Below are 21,662 nucleotides of genomic sequence, written 5' to 3' on the forward strand. Positions count from 1 at the left end.
CAGCCAGCCAGATGATTCCCACTTCCTTACCCCCTGGACCCTGAGCAAAGAGCCGTCTCCATGTCTGTGTGATACCATGGGGGTAGCAAGGTAGTCGGGGGCAATGGGGAATTCTTACCTCTACCCTGACCCCTCATCCTGCCCTAGTAAGCTCGTCTGGGACAAAACTATCCCATAGACATTGGAAGAGTTGCTCTACCTGCTTCCAACCCAAGATGATCTGTTTGTGGAGAAAGGGCTGTAGGTTGAAGTCAGGACACAGAAAGATGGGGGGGTGGGGGGTGGAGCAGAAAAGCAAGAAGACTTGAAGTGAGTGGCATGCCTGAAAACAGAGGAATTTCCTTTACCAGACCTTTCCCATGACGCTGTTGGTGAACTGGCTGTGGGAAGAATGGTCCTCAAAGTTCCTGGAGAAGGGTTCTGTGCATGCCTTTATCACCCTGAAAGATACTGATCTGTTCATTCAGTTAAAACCTTCTGGGTCAATTATAGGTGACAGAATATGACAGGGTCAGCAAAATCTGATTTTTTGCTGAAAAATTAATACAGATTCATTTTCAGTAACTCACAGGTAGAACATTTCTCTTAAAATGAACAAATTACTGCACTTGGCAGTGTCTGAAAGACCCTAATTCACTTACTGTTTTTCTTGCAGTAGATATGAACTGGCAGTCTTCAGCTGTAATGTGACGACTTTAGCAATAATAACGCATCTATACGCCCATTTCAAATCACCAGTGAATCGGTTGAAATGTGTGCTTCCCTACAAATTAGGGCAGACATCAGAAAGACTGGCAACTCTAACATCTAATTGGTCAACCACATTTGAGAACCCAGTTAGCACATCACCTTGCATCAGACACTGAAAATATTCCTCCAGTTCTAATGCCACGGGAACAAGGAGCACAGAGAGGTTTTTCATGTCACGGCAATGGAGTTCAGAGCTCGCCAGTCTGTTCTACTCGGCGTGGTAAGTTCTCATTAACGTGATCCCCCAGGGATGCCTGTCTTCTGTCTCCCTCAGTTTTACAGACCGCTGAACATTCGAATCGTGTTGGTGGGCGTAGAGGTGTGGAACGACATCGACAAATGCTCCATAAGTCAGGACCCATTCACGAGCCTCCACGAGTTTCTGGACTGGAGAAAGATGAAGCTTCTACCTCGCAAATCCCATGACAATGCACAGCTTATCAGGTAAGGCATCTGTTGTCTCTCCTTTGCTTAAAATAAAAGAGTGATCTCAGCACACCTGCTCTCCCTCTTAGCCTCACCCGGCAGTCCACGAAGCTGCACGTCATTCAGCAGAACACACTGACTGGACCAGGGGCAAAGGGGGCTTCTCAGCCCACACTGTGGGGGCGGGGTGGGGCGGGGGGAGAGGCCATCTCGATTGAAATTGGGGGCTGTTGGAAAAGTCTTTCTTTGCATTCCCTGGGAAAACTATCCCTCTGGCTGATGTCTTATTTCCTTCGTCTAACACCTGGACATTTCCTCTATGCTACTGTTTCCAGGCTGAGTCTTTTTTTTCTCTCTTTTTTGGCGGCACCGCACAGCACGCGGGATCTTAGTTCAATCCCCGGCCAGGCATTGAACCCGCGCCCCCTGCAGTGGAAGCGTGGAGTCTTAACCACTGGACCGCCAGGGAAGTCCCAAGTCTTTTTTTTTTTTTTTAATACTATTAATCCATGAAGGTTTTTATTATGACTTCTCAAATTTAATTTACAGATTATATGTGTCATAAAGACAATCGAAATAACATTTTGACATTCACAAATACTTTTCTTTTTTTCATGTTTTTCTCTCATGTTTTTATTTATTTGTTTATCGACCTTTTCATTTCTTTTTTGTTCAATTTTTATTTTATATTGGAGTATAGTTGATTAACAATGTTGTGTTAGTGTCAGGTGTACAGCAGAGCGATGCAGTTATACATATACAGGTATCTATTCTTTTTTGAATTCTTTTCCCATTTAAGTTATTACAGAATATTGAGCAGAGTTCCCTGTGCTATACGGTAGGTCCTTGTCGGTTCTCTATTTTAAATATAGTGGTGTGTATATGTCAATCCCTAACTCCCAATTTATCCCTCCCTCTAGGCTTAGTCTTGATATAAAGTTGTCCTGAGTAGTATATTTTTGAAAAGCTCATGTTCTGTCATTATTAGCGAAAAATATTTATGCAAGATCTGAAGGCAGTACATTAGGGTGATCGTTGTCAGCTGCCTGGAGAAAGAAAATCTTTATGCCTCCTGTTTTGCTGTTACTCTTGGTTTTCTAGATCAGAGAATACCAGCAGTGTCGCAGATCAACCTTGTGTTCTGTTGTTCAATCAATGTGTATTGAGCACGAACGAGGAACAAAACATGTTTTAGGGGCTTTGAACATAATGGTGACCAACATCGTAAACCTCCCCACTTTTGGGAGTCTCCAGTTTACTGGGAGGAGGCAATAACAAACAAAGACATTTCAGAGCGTGATGAGGGTCGTGAAGATAATAAAATGAGGGAAAGCACACCTGTGATATAGTATAATACCTTGGTACCATGTTACAGACACCTTTATAGTTAAACAAAAAATGTCATAATCTAAGTTGGTATGGAGTAGGTTTTCCCTAAACTGAACAGCTTTTTATTAAGATTCTTAAACAGTTTATGCCATTATTATGTTCTCGTGTCGCTCATATCACTGAATTGAAAGCCTTAGGGTCAGAGACACTTTTCTTTGACAAATTGGATCTAGTTTACTGAACATTTATGGGAAGCTGAAAGGCAGTCCTACCCTAACCTCACTTTCGCAGAGGCCTTCCTCTGAACTGAGCCTGTGGGCATTCCCTGATGATTTACTTTGGCCATTTCATGGGGCTGTTTTTTTTTTCCCACCCTGGATATTTGTGGTTGCCTCATATTTTATGCATTGATTAAGCCTGAACTACTAAAAATAGAGTCAGAGTGTTTTGTTTTGATTTTTTTCCCCCAAATGGAGTCTGTCCAACTTGAACATCTGGAAGTAAATTAGCCTCTTATATAACCTTATTTATATATATATATATATATATATATATATAGGTGTAATTGTATCTGTTAAAACGGTCTATATAGATGTAAATATAAAAGCTGCAATCACTACTACTGTACATATGCATGTAATAGGATGGCTGGTTGGCTGGATGGATAGATGGGTGATTGGATACATACATACATAGGTGAGGTTATATTTTGTATATACTTATCCCATTTCATCCAACTGAGCACTGCTAAATATATAACTTTTCAAATAATTTGTGTAATAGCTATATATGTACATGGCCAAGATAACATGGGTAAGTCACTTTTTCCCTTAAAGGAGATTCAGCAAATACAGTTTTTAATTTTTAATGCATGAGGTTGGAATTACTAGCATTGCATTAAAGAGGCCTTGATGTCATTACTCATTGATTAAGATTCCATATAGGGGAAGAGCCACGCCTAAGCCATGAGCTCCCCTTCCGGAAGCTTCCTCCTGGAATGCCAAGGCTTTGTGGGTGCTAACTTCTACACTGACTCCAGAGGGTCAATCATTTTTCTGCCAATCTCAGTTTTGCAAGCTGTATCAGCAGGACATTTGGGAAGAGTTTGGGTTTCTGGCCTAATTGTAATGTTACCCAGGAAAGCAAAATTCAGCTGCAACAGAAAATCTAGTAAAGCATCTAATGCCTTTCACTTGTTAACAGTGATTCTCTGTGACTCTTTTCAGCCCTAACGTCAGCAGACATGGTTGCAAAGGAACAGCTCCCCGCCCAGTTCATTAGAAAATAGCAGGTTACAACTTATAAACATATAAGTCGTGACTAGCTGTTGTCCCGAGTCTTGAAAACAAAAATCTGAAAGGATTAGGAGACGATGGTGAACTGGAAGATAAATTTTAGAAGAACCAAAGATAAAAATCACCTGTAAACATACTCTCACGCCGCTCTTTTCGTCTTTGCCTATGCTTGTGCAGTTTTCCTGTTGGAATGTAGGAACGTCCAGCCGAATTTCAAATATTAGAAAATGTCCTTATACTGACTGAAGAAAGTCCTTTCTTTTCTTTCTTTTCTTTCTAGTGGAGTGTATTTCCAGGGGACCACCATCGGCATGGCGCCCATCATGAGCATGTGCACGGCGGAACAGTCCGGGGGAATCGTCATGGTAAGCCAGGAGCACCGAGAATCCGACAGCCAAGTCCAGACCCAATTCTCTTGATGATTTCCCGGGAAATCTCTACTTTCACCAGACTTTGTAGAATTAGGTCCTTTTCTTTAATGCTGCTTAGATATAATTCTACCCTTTTTCTAGCTCTGCTTATGATCTGCCATACCCGACAGCACTCTAGGGACTGTTTATAAAACACATGACGCCGCACACAGGAAGGCTGAGTGTGTGAAAACAGCCCAGGGAAAGCCAGTCTACACCTTTTGCGGAGAGCAAGTTTCAAGTGGGATTTTGATCCACCCGCCTCCATCCAGGAATTCCTCCTGGCACTGGGATGAGCCAGGTCACTGGGGTTCCCCCCATCGCTCAGCTTCTGGGATGGGCTGTGATCTCACCAAATATTGCCGTTAGAATGGCTTTCTGATTGTTCTCCCTCCAGGCACGATAGCCAAAAGTCTGAGGTTTTTAACTATGTACCACTGCAAATGCTTGACATACCTCCTAGCCAGTGTCCAATCTGTCTTTACACTAACCTTATTCTTGGAAGGCAGAGACCTAGGTTTATTGCCTTACAAGGATCATTTTGTCATATTACATATGTCTGTAAAAGGAAATAGAATGGGGAGACTACTGGGGACTTGTTTCTTGTGAATTTAAGAGGGAGGTAACTCTGACAGGTTCCCCTTCATCAGGTAACTAAAGGAAAGGTTTTCACCCCATGCTGTCACTGACTCTGATGGGAAAACAGAGTGTCCCCTCTGCACCAGCCCTCAGATAGGGAGTGTCCTCGGAGACGATTCCACCATCTCTGTTAAACAAACAGAAGCTTGCCCTTCCAAGAAACCATGAATTCCTCCACGTTTTTCAAACAGAACATTTGTGAATATTCCATTGTATTGAAGGGCTGAAGGAGTAACGTTCTGCTGACTTTTATTTGCTCTCCACGTACTACCCAGCCTAATCTTCTTAGTGAATATCCGCAATGAATATTTTCCTCTTCTCTGGGTGGCGCTGGTAATTAACATAAACATTCACTGAATGTGTAGGCTGAGGAGGCTGTTTGGAGGGATGGCACTCACCCAGTGGACTTCTGGCCTCGACGGGCTACCCTCTGGTTTCCTTTGAACCTGGAAGCCTTCCAGTGATCTCCACCATGGAAGTCACTGGAAAGTTTGGGTTTTGTTGATGCCAGGTTCATTTCAAGTCAGATCCCAATGGTCTTTTTACAGAGCAGCCCGTAAAGTTTTAAGAGGGAATCATTTTCTGTTTCATGGTTCCATGGTCCATCGCTACTGACTTTGCCACTTAAAATTGGCATAAATATTTTTTAGAGCTGAAACTGAATTCCTTATAAGTATGGCGGGTTCTGCAGCTGTGGAGTGTTCAGAGGTTCTTATAACCCATCTGATGGTATTAAGCAACTTTTTAAAGTTCACGTCCTTTATTCTGTTTCCATGCAAGCATTTGGTCAAGATTCCTTCTTTAAAAGGAGACAGGGAAGCCTATTTAAAGAAAAAAAAAGATCAAAATGAATGTGGGGAAATAGAAGCAGATGTATGTACTGCAATAGGAATCAAGTCAACCAGAGTTAATCAATAAGAAATGTTTGATGGGCCGGCCAGCAGTAAAGCCCATCCTTAGGCTCACTGTTTGTTTACTCCACATAGAAGAGAAGCATCATGTAGGCTGAAAGTCCACAGCTCCTTCAGTTTCTATAACATTCATGAGATCAACAAAATCAGTATCTTGACCAGATCTAAAGCGTCTAGACTTTCTCCTATTGTGTCTCTAAAGTTGAATTCGTGGGTGTCACGTACGACCGTGCCTCTTTCAAGGACTCACAAATCTAAGAGGAAGGAGATCATGTCGCAAGGAAGCAGGAATCCTAATCACACTGAAAATTTGAGTTCTGTACTGTTTCTCTAGTTTTCCAAGATAGAACAGATCACTAATTTTAGTCACTTCAAGCCGTGCCTTTGTATCTAACTGGACTAAAACAGTCTTGGTTTGGAGATAACGCCAGAAATAAAGAAATAGGTTTTTGTCTTATTAGAAATATGAACTGTTTATCAGGGTCTCTTAAGAGACATTCTGTGTATAATCACCTATGCGTGAAAGAGTGTGAAACAATTAGGCAATTCAAGACAAAACCAAGATATTCAGTGATACAAAAGAATCTGATGAAGAGTCATTTTTTAAGGATGAATTCCTTGAATTTTTGTGCCAAAGCATGCTAGGTTCAGCCCTCAGCATTCTTAGATTGAAGAAAATCGATTTCCTGAAACACGTTTGCGAAGCTTCCTACAACAGGAAACTAAAATCTACACAAAGTCATTTGTTAGGAATTTCATCTATTCTAAGAATAACTTGGTTCTTTGACATGACACTCTTTTCTTAGACTGAGGGCCAGTGAGAAAGGTAGCTACAGCTGTAACCACCAACAAGCCTATAAAACCTTATATGAACACACCTATATCAAGAGGCCCCGCAAAGATTGTCTGTACAGGAATAATGCGTTCTCTAAAGCACAGTGTCGCTGTTTCCTGGAAACCTCTTGGGTAGCCTCTTATCTCCTTCCTGGGTAGCACAAAGCAGGATTCAATGTTACCTTCATTACTCTGTGGTGTGCAGGCTCTTGCAGAAACACCAATCATGGGCACCATTTCTGCAAATCAACTAATTTTAGTTCGTTAAAGTTGAGTAATGATATTTTAAAAATTAATTTCTAATATCTCTTTAGCCAAGCCATGCATGCACTCCACTAAGTTAAGGGTGGCCAAGCAGTGCTTGCTGGGTGGAGAACCCGCCTTCCAAAACCAAGCAAAAGGTTGAGTGGACTCCCAAGAGCAAAAGTCAGAGAGTCAGGATGCCTCCATCCATTTCCAAAATCTACCTGACAAAACAAAGGGCCAGCAAGAGTAAGGCGCAACTGGATAACAATCTTAATCCAATGAGTCTTCAGATTACTCGATGTCGTTAGCTTTTATGGTGCATTCTTATGAATATTCCAAGGACCCTTCTCTACCAAGTAGACAGCAAGAGGCATACTCAGTAACACTCGCTCAGATCTTATTTATACTGTTCAAAGTATGCTTCCCCTAACGACTTTATACCAGCATCATCTCAATCAGGGAGAAAACGGTACTTTCATTACCCGTGAAGGAACGAGCTGCTTCTTCCTATGATACAGGACAACTTTTTGCTTCATTCAGTAGAATGGTGTCTTGTGAGAGATTGTAGGAAGCGAGAGGGAAATGATTGCCCTGATTATTTCATGTAAAGACACAAGGAATCCTACGTGTATTCATGAGGAATGCATTCTTCAGCAGAGGGGCCCCCAAACTAGTTGAATAAAATAGATCAAATCTTTTTTTAAGTTTGAATTATATAATGGGGCTCTATCTTGGTTCCTTGTAGGAGATTGGACTCCATTAAATGTTTATAAAAGATAAATATCTGGGGGCCAGGGCTGAGGGGAGGGGGGTGGCTGGGAAAGGGGCCAAAAAGATGTGAACTATACATTGTGCTCTTGTATTTTCTTTGAGGACCATTCAGACAGTCCCCTTGGCGCGGCTGTGACCCTGGCCCATGAGCTGGGACACAATTTCGGGATGAACCATGACACCCTGGAGAGGGGCTGTAGCTGCAGAACGGCTGCTGACAAAGGAGGCTGCATCATGAACCCCTCAACCGGGCAAGTACTGATGCTTCCAGCTGCTCTGAGAGTCGGGATGCAGCTTGACATATGTATTGGGAAACAGCTGGGCAAAGAGCTCCCTGGTTTTCTGGCCAGAGCGCCCATGGAAGCTTCCCGAAAGAAATTCCGTGGACCGTGCTTCCCTGAGAGAAGCACCCAGATTGCAGAGCACAGGGCATGAGGCCTGAGCGCCTCCCTGAGAAGTGGTGGGCACGGATCCTGCCTTTGTTCAGAGATCGCGAATTACCCTACAATCCCAGCACCTGGTTTTGATTCGCACCTACAGCTCCGTCTGGGCGTGGTAAAGCCACGGGGCAAAGTGGGCGCGGTTAGATGGGTCCCGTGCGGGGACGTGCGTCTTCCCTCTGGGTTGGCCCTGGGGCGGAGCTGAAATGTGTCAGTAGCTTGGGGATTTGTAGGGTCCCCGCCTCTAACACCACAGCCCCTTCTCAGATCTTAAAGGTTTAAATGATGGGACTTTTCCTTTTCAGTAAATGATGTCATTCTTCCTCATTTCATGCCTTTCTGAAACGCTAGACTTGATTCACCCAGGAAAAAAGGAAGACAGTTTCATTACTGCAGCATTCAGAGGAGGTAGAAATAGATGCAACTTGGAGTGATTACGATGTGTCCCTACACCTCTACGGGCCCCTCCCAAACTAGAATGGTGTGCTAACGTAGGAAGATTTTCACTAGTGAAGGAAAGCACGCACTTGTTATGACGCCGGCTTCCTTTTCGTACCTTGAGACCTTCCCAGTGCTTTTATCTTTACGGCACTTCCTAGGCCAAGTCTGCTCTCTGAGTTTGCTGAAAGGTAGCACTGGGAACAAGAAGCAAGTGCGGACGGGCAGCCCGAAGGCTGGCCTCTGCGAGGTCGTGGTGTACGCGGGGGGCGGGGCACCTGCTTAAAGAGGATTGAAAGTGCCGGAAGAGGGATGGATCGTTACAGAACGTGGTTATGCTCTTACAACCAATAGCCTCGTGGGCCTCCTCTTGAATGGCCTGTAGGGCAGAACTTCACGGCTCACATCGTGTCGTTTCACGGGAGCTGGTCGCTAAGGCGTCTTTCCCCAGCAAGGCACTGCTTCTCCGGTCCATCACCACCGTCAGCACAAAGCCTTCAGGTGTGCATTGTTTTTGCTCGAGGTTCTGTCTTAAGCACAATTCCAGGGACTCGCCAAGACCTAGTAGAGGAACTTGCTCTCTGAGTCTGTGATGACAGAAGCCTAGAACCTGAGCAGGAAGTGAAAGTATCTTAGGCCCAACACCAACAGGAAGTGAAACGTTGCAAAACTCAACGAGGGGAGCTTCCCCAAAGGGAGGCAGGTTGCTGCCAGAAGCAGTGCCCCTTGTCATTTCAACTCCCCGGGCAGGGGCAGAATAGCTGCTTGTTGGGTATTTGGGGCAAAGAATCCCTTCTTAGGGGGTGAGGTTGGGCCAGGGCCTGCGGGTGTCTTCTGTTTCCAACATTCCACCAGCCCAGATAGGGTCCAGAATCTCTGGGGAGGAGATTGGCAGGAAGGTGACGTGAAACTGAGCGGTCTTCGTGCTTTCTCATTCCTGATGAGCTCCGAGTGGCCACGGAGAATGCAGCCTGTGCCAATCTCCCTGATCATTAAGTAGGCACAAACGCACCAGCCTATGTGCCTCCAAAAGTGGTTCTCAAAGACTAAGATTGGATTGTTAATGTTCCAGACCTCGTGATAAAAGAGACGAATGGAAGAGAGGAAAATCTAGATTGGGGATGTTACACTGGGATTGAAGAGGCCTGGTAGCCTCAATTCTGACACTAGTTGTTTTTGGTAAAACAAGCAAATTAGTAGCCCCTCTGGCTCTTACGTTTTTATCAGGAAAATGAGTGATCAGTCTTTATTTTTCCTTCCTTCCTTCCTTCTGTCCTTCCTTCCTTCCATCCATCCATCCATCCATTTGTCCCTCTTTTCATCATCCCATCCATCCATCCATTCATTCATCCACCTATTCTTTCACTTGTTTGTTCACACATTCAACAAATCCTTTGACTCCTGTGTTTTTTGTTGTGGAGAATGCACAGATGAGGAAGACCCTACAGCCCTAAGAGTCCTACAGCTCTGGAGGCACAATGGCAAGGCATTGCTTTCTGGTACTCTCTGTAATTCTGTGTAAATCCCTTCAAATTGGAAAGTCTTCATGGCAGCGTTTAAGGATTGCAAGCCAAATTACCCTGGAGATATTTGAAAATCAGAGGTAGAAATGGTATTGTTAAGGGCTCAGCAAATCATTTAAAAAGCGTCTTTTTTCTGACCAGGGGTTTGCTAATAGCCTTTCCTTGATTTATACCTTATTAGCGATTTCTGAGTTTCCTCTTTTGCTGAGCTCGTGCTTTCGCGTAAATCTTTTCTATTTGGTTCTCATTTATGATCCCACATTCCTGTCCAGAGAGTGGTGTTTTTAATTTTCTCAGATGGAAAGAAACTTCCTAAGCAAGTGGGTGAATTAATCACAAAAGCCCACAGTAAGGAGGAGGTCAAGCTGTTCTGGCCATCTCAGTCATCCATCACCCATTTTAGAATTTCCAGGCTGCTTTTAATCTCCAGTATTATCTCGACGTGGTCATTCTCTTACCTCATAGAGTCCCCACGAGAGTGGGAGAGTGGATTAAATGAGATCATGTGTCTTTGTAAATTGTAAATCACTCCACAAATATATGGAGGTATTATTATTTAGCTTACAGGGACCTTGGAACCATTGAAGAGTTAAAGGCTTTTTTGTTTTTTCAGAATTCCTGCTTATAGTTGCTGGAAAGCGCTTCCAGTGCCATGTAAGTGCCCGTGGTGTCTGTGTGAGCGGCTCATTTTCAACTGGCCCACACCCGAACCTTCCTCCCAGCTTCCTCCCCACTGCTGATTCAGACATGAGTGGCAAATGTTAAAATGTGATTTAAGTCTCAGCCCCAAAGGTGACTTGCAAAGAGATGAATCAAGGACTGCTTTCACGATACGAAAGTCTCCCAGAATCGAAAAGAACCATGTACTGCAGATGGTTTAAAGGAAAGAAATGCATCCCTTAATACCCCTTGTTTATTCTTTATCAAAACATTCCAGAATCCTAACCCTGACCTTTCACCAACTGCTATCGTTGACGAATTGGACCCAAAGGCCTAAAGTTACGAGGATGGAGGAGAATTCTTTTAAACATGGGTGTCATGACTTCAGTCGCGTGTTACAGGAATGGTTGGTGGGGGTGTCCTTGCAGTTTGTATCATTAATCACTGCAAGTCTGTGAGTGTGTGTGAGTGTGTGTGAGTGTGTGTGTGTTGTGTGTCTTTGGATTGTTAACATTAAGGCCTGGCTTGGAAATGACTCCTTGGCAAAAGCAGTATCTGGGGATTCGTGTGGGAGATTGAACTCAGTTGAGTCCACCCATTGATGAGCATCTTGGAGCCTTTGGTCTTCAAGGGGTTGAGGACTAAGTATGCCACATTTATGGGAGTAAGAAAAACGTGAATAATTGGAGCACTTTGGGAAAAGAAAATTTACTATAATAGTAAATGTCACTTCCTAGAGTAGAAAAGAAAGGCAGTATTGACATTCAAAAACTACTCTCAGAGCTCTCTTTTATTTTTTCGCGGAAAATTTTCTGTTACTGTGAGAGTTGGAGTCAAAGAGCCATCTCCTGAGGGGATGCAGCTGGATCGGAAACCCACGGTAACTCAGCTCCTGCAGCGTGCCACCTGCTTTGATAGATGTTGGGGTTATTTCAGCCACGAACAGGACAGACCCTTTTCTTGCCCTCATGGAACTTGCGTTCTTGTGGGGAAGACAGTCTGGAAAAACAGTAAATCAAAACCTGCAGGTTGGAAGAAGTGCTATGAAGGAAGAAGAGGAAGAGGATAGAAAGGAGACACGTGGGCTGGGGGACCCGACATTAATTAGTGGTTTGGGGGAGACCTCTCCATGGAGACGACGTTTAAGCCAAGACCAACAGGAAGAGAGGGATGGAGAGCCTGCAGAGATGGAAGGACATGGGCTTGGGCAGGGGGGACACCATGAGGAGGGAAAGCATCGCTGACGGGAAGCCAGTGGCTGGTGGGGCTGGATCGGAACGGGGTGGGGCTGGAGGGAAGTGGTGCTGATGCCACTGGAGAGAAAGGAGGGGCCAGAGCACGCAAAGCCCACGCCGCGGTAGGAACGTGGATTCATCTCTAGGGCAGGGAACCATCATTGGAGGGGTTTAGGCGGGACAGTAACATGATCTGAGTCTTCTTTTAAGAATTCTTCACTTTTAAGAAGACGGCGTAGCATCTGAGCTATTGTAGTTTGCCAAATTAAGGGGTTTACTGTCTGTAAAAAATAGGGGGGAGCTTCTTGTCAAAAAAGAAATGGTACATAAACTCTCGTTTTATTTCAGCGTCATTACTAGGCACTCGGAATCCCTTAAGCAGGAGCCTGCGTTAGCACACCGGTGGCGGGGGGCGGGGGGGGGCGGATCGCACCGCAGCTTCACCCGCTCACCTCAGCGGTCTTGTAGACCTGACGTCAAAGGTTCTCTTCTGTTTAGGATTTCACTTTGCTTTCCCTCTAGTAAGATTCTTTAAGGGCTCTACTTCAACAGCCACAAAAGAGCACTTCCACACTCTATATATCTGAAGAGATATACACAGATCTAGATATCTGGTATATCTGAAGCCATAGTTTTCATGCTGATACTAAGATGCAGAGCTTGGGGCTGTTTGGGTTTTGTTTAATCCAGACTGGCAGACGGCTCTCAAGCAAAGAATGTGCTGCCTGGCTGCCGAGGGACAGTGGAGGGCAGTGCGCAGAGCGCCCTGGAGACTGCGGGCCGAGAAAATAAGCGAACGCGGGTTACCGCCTGCTCGCTCACCAGGGGTGTGGATAATTCACATTCAGCTGAGGTTGGGCATTCTACGTCTACCAGTAGATCAAATCACCACGTTCAAGGTGAGAGCATTGCCATTCCACTTCCTCCGAAGTGTGGATAATTGGCTCATTCGATTCCGTATAATTCAATTTAGGAAACATTCATCGCATACCTCCCTGCTGCACAGCTGTCTGGACGTGGATCACAGCTGGATGGCCTCCACCCAAGTTCAACCTTCTCTCAGGAAAGCTGAGAGGACACAGGCCCTGCCTCCGACTCAGGAAACAGGGCTGGGTGACCAATTATAGCAAAACCACTCATTTACTCAGCTTGTATTTTCTGGGTGCCTGTGTGCCAGACTCCAAGGTGCAGAGCGGGGCCACGGACACGAAAGGCAGGAACCTCGATTTCTAGGCCCTTATATTGTGCTAGGGATCCCAGGCAAGTAAACTGGTGATTACAGACTGGAAGCTCAGGGCTGCTAGGGGACATTCTGGGGTGCCATGGGGCTCACCACAGGGGCACCTAATCTCATCTATTTACACAATCCTGGGTATCATAACATCATCTATAAGTACTTCAGTTGTGCCTCTTAAAAGATAAGGAGAAAATTTTAAACATCACCATAATAGCATCTCACATCTTTAAAAAAATGACCGATAATTCATTGTGAACAAGGAGCAAAGGTTGGAAGGGGTGGTGGGCAGGGAACATTCTGGAGTAAAGTCCAGTCTGAACCCATCCCGGAAGAATTGCATAGGGTTAGGCAGACCCTCCTCGAGAATTCCTAGCTCATGTTACAGGAAATTTGGATTTATTTTTGAGGAGGCCTCTATCTGAAAATGTGGTTCGGGAAACTAAAATCAACTGCACTTTTCAGTGAAAAGTTCCCAAGTTTCAGATGTGGTAGGAACTGACAGAAATTCGATGTATCTGGAAAGGCTATCCCCTCTCAAGAAACACTTGCTTTCTTGAAAATCAGTGCAGAATACACATAATTAAAACTCACCCCCATTTGAAGTTTGAGGATCTATCTGAGGTCATGAAATACACTTACTATAAAGGGATTTTACGAGCATGGGATTGGAGAAAATTGTTTCCCCATATCAGTTCTTCATTTGAAGGTGATTATTTTTTTTTCTCAAAGAAAAGTTTAAGAAAGTCTTCACTTCCTTCTTCAAGGTGCAGTAGGGAAAACAATGGAAATCTTTATCCAAGGAGTAAAAAATAAATAAATAAACAACAACAAAATGAGTCACTCTAGTAACATTAAAACGCTACAGGGCAGAATCAATGTAACTATCCAGCTAGAGTAACTGAGTTGACCACTTACCGACATGACGATAAGGGGGAAATGAACTGGCAGGAGATATTCCTGACAGCAGTTCAAGAGGACCCCTCGATACAGACCATGTTCTTATTTCCTCTCTGTAGGATTAGATATTGCTCACTGGAAAATGAAGGAGTTTGTCTGCAATTAATGCAGAGTCGGGATAGTAAAAGTCACTGCCCAAGGGCATGGTAGAATGTCCTCTCCTCTTAAGCTGGATGCAAAACAGAGGTCAAGCTACGGAGACTGGTCCACATAGCACTGCTCCCTGAATATCCAGTTTGGGGGAAGTGAACGGAGGCAGACTTGACTTTGACCCTAGAGATTACTGGGGATGTATCTTTCACCAGTCAGCGGTGTGAGCTGGGTGCGGTTATACCCATTTTAAGGCTGAGGAGCAGAAAGTTAAATGAATTGCCTACGTTTTCAAAACTACCCAAGTTGGGCTTCCCTGGTGGCGCAGTGGTTGAGAGTCCTCCTGCTGATGCAGGGGACGCAGGTTCGTGCCCCGGTCCGGGAAGATCCCTATATGCCGCAGAGCAGCTGGGCCCGTGAGCCATGGCCGCTGAGCCTGCGCGTCCGGAGCCTGTGCTCCGCAACGGGAGAGGCCACAACAGTGAGAGGCCTGCGTACTGCAAAAAAAAAAAACTACCCAAATGGAAGCCCCAAGACGTTAGGCTGAGTCACCAGGAGCCGAAGCTCTGACTTTCCACCTTCCTATTACTTACCTCAAATAAAAATGTGCAGCAGCTGTAAACCTCAGGAAGAGGAGAAGGGCATCTATCCTGGGGTATTAGAGAAAGATGTGCTGGCTTCCCACCGCAGGCTCCGAGGGAGCTCCATGGTCCAGACTGAGGCTGAGATTGGGGCAGCCGCGCCATGCTGCCTCCCGGGGGTCCTCACCATGTGGAGGTCACCTCGGCTGTATGTGCCGTGTTCAGGCTCCAGGCGGGAACTGAAGCCTTCTCAGTACAGAGCTTTGTCCCTGTGTGACTTCTGGGAAGCAGGAAGGCTGGCCCATTTTTAAGCCATTTAGTTCTGCAAATCTCCTTCAACTTAGGTTACAACAGCAGAGAATTATTTCCTGTCATTGCTCGTTAATCCAGCATTTTATTTGTGGTAGAACATGTGTGAAAACATTGCCGCTGAAATTCTGCCAATCCCTCCCCACTTACACACACACACACACACACACACACACACACACACACACACACGGCTTCCTCCTTTCCCCAGGACTTTTGGCACAGAGGCCACAGAGTGAGGTCAAGGGTAAATTCTGGGCCTGTCTGTGACCAACAGTATTCAGAAGGACCCGCTTTAAGCTCTACTAGGTCAGGAATTTTGTCTGTTTTGTTCATTGCTGAAGCCCCAGCACCTGGAACATATAGTAGATTTCAGTAAATTCTTCTTGACTGAAAGGATGAGTGGATGGATAGATGGATGGATGGGTGGATGGATGGGTGGGAGGGTGAGTGGATGGATGGATGGGAGGGTGAGTGGATGGGTGGATGACTGAGTGAGCTGATAGCAGATGGATAAATGGTAGTGGGCGGCTGGATGGATGGACAGATGGAGGGTGATTCCAGCACAATCAGATGTGTGCAGACTGAAGCCACATTTCACCTTTCGTGTAATGGCTACACTTCTAAGGAGAAGATTCGGAGACCGTTGTCTTTTATACTATGGCGTTTGCTGTAGCATGGCCATTTTCGTTTATTTTATATTCCACATCATCTACAATGGAGTTACGGTAACTCACAAGAACAGAAACAATACAATAAAGAGAAAAACGAAAGCAAAATAAAAAAGAATAAGGACTGAGAAACCCCAGGTAAATAGGGGGCTGAGTCCATTGTTTTTTGTTTTTTTTTTAAACTCCATGGAGACCAAGGAGCAATTTACTTTCAAAAGGTGGACTTCTTCTATAAGTGACTTCTGCTGCAAGCCTGGGCTTAATTTAGCTAAAGTAGGAGGTGGGAAGTTAAAAATATAAAAACTAAAAGTAGTTGTAAGAGTAAGACCCTGTAGACCTCACAGATTACTCTCCAGTTTACAAAGAGCTTTCACATCTCCTTTCTCATTTAACTGTCACAGTTCTAAGAGGAAAGGGCAGATACAATCACCTCCATCATACAGATGAGAAAACTGAGGTTCAGAAAGGCCGGAGGCCCCACGGTTGGTCAGGGCCAGACTCAAGATGATCAGCCCACAGCCTCTGGCTCCTGCCTCTGGCCTATCCCCTGGCCCCTGTGAGGAAAGGAACCTTCGGTTCCCAATCCCCTGGGGCAGCGGGAGGGGAACGGGGACATGGGTGCCAGTCTTCACAGCTCTTGAGTTTCAGGCTGACCTGGTGGCCAGCCCAGCATCAGGAGCTCAGTGAGGTAAGAACAGGGCCAAAAAGACTTCAGCCCTCGTTGGGTGGCTTGGAAGTATCTACCATGACCACTTTTCCTATCATGTTTGATTAAAAGTGTTGCAGACTTGCAGAGTCAGCAGATGCAACGGGCATGACCTATACAGGTCTGTCTCCTGGGGCAGGAGGAGAGGGCGGAACTATCTTGCTGTGTAAACTGCCCTCTGTTAACCCCTGAATCTGTTTATGTCTGCCAGAACCTCATCCCCGACCAGCCCCACGCAGAGACAGCGCCTCTTCCTGTGATGAAGCTGAGAAGCCAGTCTGACACTGCCTCTGATGGGCTGGGCTCCTTTAGTGGGGTGCAGGTGCCCTGCGTCCCCTGCCTTTAGGGACTGGGCTCGGGAGGAAACAGCCGTCAGAGCACAGAAGCGAAAGATCTTTCTTTTTTTTTTTCTTTTTTTGCTGTACGCGGGCCTCTCACTGTTGCGGCCCCTCCCGCTGCGGAGCACAGGCTCCGGACGCGCAGGCCCAGCAGCCATGGCTCACGGGCCCAGCCGCTCCGCGGCATGTGGGATCCTCCCGGACCGGGGCACGAACCCGCGTCCCCTGCTTCGGTAGGCGGACTCTCAACCACTGCGCCACCAGGGAAGCCCCGAAAGGTCTTTCTGATAACGCCTAGAGGCCGCCTGTGCACCTCTCAACCGACCAGGGCCTCGTTCGTCTCCTTCTTTATTAAAAATTCTGAGAAATTACATTTACACTTTAATTGGTTTCCGGGGAGGAGGAGCTGAGGTCAAAGTTCACGTGTTAAAGACATGAATTATAACGTGCCACAGATGGCTCCATTCTGGGCCCCAGGTGTTTGCTATTAACAATGGAAACGTCCTCTAAGGACGTTTTTGATCATTCGCTCCTGGCCCGGTGGTTTGCCTCGCCGTCTGCGGCCCATCTGGCAGCCCACGGGGTCAAGCGTTTGGTCCTAATGCAGTCACTTTCCATTCCTGTGGGCTCCGCCGGGGTTCCGTTCTGTCGAGTGAACCCGCGTGTTCAGGGTCACGCCGGGCACCCTTGGCCGGGCGGAGTGGGACTCGGTCCACATCCACCTCCCAGCATGACCTGGGAAGTCCTCCGGCAGAGTCCCGTGCTGTCCCGGTGGGCGACGGTTCCCTCTGCCCGCAGCTTGTTGAGACCCGCGTGAGCTCACAACCTCCCTCAGGTGTGTGCGTGGCCGCAGGTGTGCTCCATAAATCCCGCTTTCCCGCCGCCATTTCTCCTGGCCTCAAAGCCGTTCAGGGAGGTGCTCGACCGTGCCCTCCGAGTAGCCGGCAGGACCGTGGGCTCCACTGTTACCTGCACCCGACTCCAGGGAGCCAGAGATTCCTGGACCACTGCCCTCTTCCTGAATACTGATGCTGGCTCCGGGCCATTTGTGCCCTGTCACACTTGAGGCTGCCGGAGGCCTCCTGACTGCCCTTGAGGCAGTGTCGCTGCAGAGGGAAAACGCAGGCCTTCGGATCAGGAGGCTGGGTTTTCAGTCCTGACCCTGGAACCAGAGGACTGTGGCAAGGTGTCTAACTGCTCTGTGCCTCAGTTTCCTCATCTGTAAAATAGGAATGATACAATCTGACTCACCGGGCAGTCGGTGAGCAAGGATGCCCACCAGGCTTCTGGTCCACAGCAGGCCCTTGCTCGAGAATGGTAAGTGCTGTTAATATTTTTACTCATTATCCTGGATGTGCAGGACGAGATGAAGTCAAAATCCCCTGAAACGGGGTGACCTTGGGCTGCACCTCAGTCCTGCCAGGCTGCTGACCACCAGGCCAGTTGCCACGGGTACAGACACCACTGCCTGCCCCAACAGGACGTGCCTCTGGGTCACTCCTAAATTCTGTGCGTGGTGACTGCAAGCTTTTATTCCAGGGCATAATTGTGAAAAACCTAACGGTTTTTCTCAAGATGGCCCGAGAACTTTGGGGTTAACACTTGGCCGAGCAAATCCATCCCAACCAAGACTTCTTGCACCCGTTGGTGTCCGTGGGCCCTGCGTTCCCCGAGGAAGAGAAGGTGGGGACAGTGTGAGTCTTGTGCTCCTGGAGGATCTAGGAATGCATAGAACTTGGCCCTGAACTGTGTGTTATTGTTTGCTTTTGGAAAAGCTCTTCAGGCTGATTGCAGATTTAGCGAGGAAGGGTCAGTAGGTCGCGCTGTCAGAGAACGGAGGGCGGGTCTGGTCTGTCTGTGGCCACACTGCCCGCCGACCCCCCGCCTAGCAGCTTGGCTGTGGAGGAAGGGTTCAGAAGAATACGTGCAGGGTGCTCATGTCACCAGAGCTTTGGGAAAGTACTTTGGAAAAAGTTCCAACAACTCAGAGCCACCACAGCCAGCGGCGTGGCGGGTAACAGTCATGTAAACAGCGTCTTTGTTTGTTTGTGTTGGTTGGTGGTTTATGCTTCCTAAGCCCATGTTCTGGCTGAGCTAGAGATGGCTCGGCCCTTCCAGGATGAGCAGAGTCTTCAACACCACGTATGTATCAGATGGAGGGATCCTATTAACTGCTTGATCATTCCTTTGCCTCCTGAATCGCCCTTCTCTCTAGTTGACTGGTACTTGTGGTCTTACAGTTTAAAGATTGCTACATTTTGGCTACAATTGTAATAAATTCTGCACCGTATTGGAAAATGTTTCTAAGCCCTAGAACGTACAAGGCCCTGGCAAACCGTAATTTGAAATAGCCAAAACAGCGCCTCTAAATAAGGAAGAGACACACATCTTTTTCAGGCAAGTATTGGCAGCTGGCATCTTTGAAGTTAACCAGAGACTTTCCCATTTGTGTTTGAAGCTCATTTGTTCTCTCCCTCAGCAGGCAAGGTAGTTATTATTCCCGGTCTGCAGGTGTGAAAACTGAGGCTTGGTTTTAAAACTGAGCTTTAGTTTTAATAGATGGGGTGCTCGTACTTAGTCTTCCAGTTTCGATTCTTCTCCAGCTGCTCTGTGCCATGCGCCCCGATCGACAGTAGCCTCCCAGGCCTGCTGCCTCTGTCACTTCCACTGTCAGGAGAAAATAAAACTCCATCTCAGTCTGCAAGAAGAAATCAGTGGGAGGCGGAATGTCAGCAACATATTTCCCCAAACCAGTTATCCCTTTACCATCTAATCATTTACCAGCTGTAGAAGATGTGAGGTGTTTTTTTGTTTTTTTCAATCGATTTAAGCAGAGAAATCTGGATGGCTTCCCATCCCTGGTTTTCTGCAACGTTGGCTTTTCCTGTCACACGGTTATGTCAGCTCCAAGCTGTTCTCAGCAGCTACCCAGACTGCTCCATCCTTCTTCCTCCGGTCACTTGCCTTTCTTTGCTGCAATCTGCGTGCGGACTGTGGTCCCCCGACCCCCGCCCACCAGAGCTTGGAGCTGAGGAACCTGGATTCTTTGGGACCCAGCACACAGTTCTTAATGAGGCAGGGCGGTCAAAGGAAACATCAAGAACAGTGTGACCTGCAGCCCTGGTGAATCCAGCCTGCTTGCAGCTGCTTCCCCTAGCTGCCTAATTGCCAACAAGAAAAGATAATTCCCGGAGAGCTTTTGCAAGGCAGATGACTCCCGACTTCCACTGTCAAGATTGATAAATGGGCTTAGTATGATTCGCCCCCAAGAATACAGCCGTGAGATGCACAATAGGCTCCTACAAGAAAAGAATTTTCTGACTGCAGATGTGTCAAAGTAAAAGTAACGCCTAATAATGTTTTACTTGGCAACTTGGTGACGGGCTGAAATATTAAGCTGTGACTGCGTTTACGGTGGGAAGCCATAAGTGGCATTCCTCTTTTGAAAAGTGGGTTGTGTGTGTGTGTGTGTTTTCCAAAATCACCTGGTGGTTTATTTCATTGGCTTTTTATTTCTAACCTTTCATTCAGCATGGTAAACTTGCCCGCAAGCGTCCTTGGTTGGTAAATATTGGGAAAAAAGGCAGATGTGTCTAACTAAAGAGGTCACATCTGAACAGGAGCCAGGCACTCTGGCGAGGTGTCTGCAAGAAATCTCTGCCCGTGAGCTGAAAGCAGCACTTTTTTCTGGGTCCTAGGTATAATCACTTTAAAGCATCCTTGTTGCCAAGGGAAAGTGTCATGCAGAGGGGGTTCTTTTCTGAATAATTCTCGAATTTTATTGCTTTGCACCAGCCTGTCGCTGCTATATGTCAATTCACTTAGCTGCTGTCCTGGCATATTTGGGATAATTTATGAAAAGTTAAAAAGCACGTTGTGATGAGTTTGCCAAAAACTGTAGAAGAAACTGAGGCTTTTCTTTTCAAACTACCGACCGTGGGCTACACGGGATCTGCAATGTCATGAGCAACTATATGGCCCCATTCAATGTTCTTTTCATTAACAGTCCAGGGAATAAAGCTATGAAATAAGAAAGGAACAAAATGAGCCAAAGGAAGGCAGAAGTATCGTACTTTGGAGTTTGAAACAAGTGGAAGGACCTTCAGAACAGAAACACCTTTCTGTTCACAGTCAGAACCTTTGCTGGTACCTTAATTAATACAGAGTGTGATGATTAATCAGTTAACCTGCTCTAACACTTAAAGATATTTGAAAAATTCATTTGTGATTTGAATTTGGCTTTGTGAGACAGATTCTCTTAGAATTTCTAGCACATGCCTACAATCAGATGAGGTTTCAAAACGCTGTACCTCGAGTTTTTCTTAGAAAATGGAACCGCAGGGGAAAAGAGAACCATTTCTAGTTTAAGTGCAAGAAAGCTGACCTGTAATGCTCCTAGTTTGCATTTCTTATTGTTCACACAAATAGGTGTGGATTTGTCCATATATGATCCTTACAACATTTGAATTTTACACTGAGGTCAGTTGTTCCCAAGCGTTAATTTTGATAATTTGATAAATCACCTGCACCATCAGCTAATGAATAGATAAACAGATTGTGGTGTAGTCTTACTTACAAGGGAATATTAGTCATTGAAATAAATGAGGTACTGATAGTGCCACAACGTGGATGAACCTTCATGCTGAGTGACAGAAGCCAGACATAAAAGGTCACATATCGGATGATTCCATTTATATGAAATGTCTGGACTAGGCAGATCCAGAGAGACAGAAAACAGATCAGTGGTTGACAGGGACTCGGGGAGAGGGGATGAGGAGTGACTGCTTCACAGGGTGCGGTTCGTTTTGGGGGCTCAGGAAAAGGTTCTGGAATTAGTGGTGATGGTTGCATAACACTGTGAATGTA

The 21,662-nt window shown here is 46.1% G+C and overlaps 1 protein-coding gene across 1 annotated transcript in view; it reads left to right on the top strand.

Annotated features, from left to right (window-relative positions):
* Positions 1 to 21,662, top strand: part of ADAM12 (ADAM metallopeptidase domain 12) — a 390,012-nt gene that overhangs the window by 294,416 nt on the left and 73,934 nt on the right. Inside the window, exons 9-11 of the mRNA XM_019940251.3 lie at positions 1,025 to 1,194; positions 4,081 to 4,165; positions 7,714 to 7,862. Coding sequence (XP_019795810.2) covers positions 1,025 to 1,194; positions 4,081 to 4,165; positions 7,714 to 7,862 — 404 coding nt within the window. The remainder of the gene's footprint in view (positions 1 to 1,024; positions 1,195 to 4,080; positions 4,166 to 7,713; positions 7,863 to 21,662) is intronic.

The sequence above is a fragment of the Tursiops truncatus genome, chromosome 16, assembly GCF_011762595.2.
Source record: "Tursiops truncatus isolate mTurTru1 chromosome 16, mTurTru1.mat.Y, whole genome shotgun sequence".
Taxonomy (NCBI): domain Eukaryota; kingdom Metazoa; phylum Chordata; class Mammalia; order Artiodactyla; family Delphinidae; genus Tursiops; species Tursiops truncatus.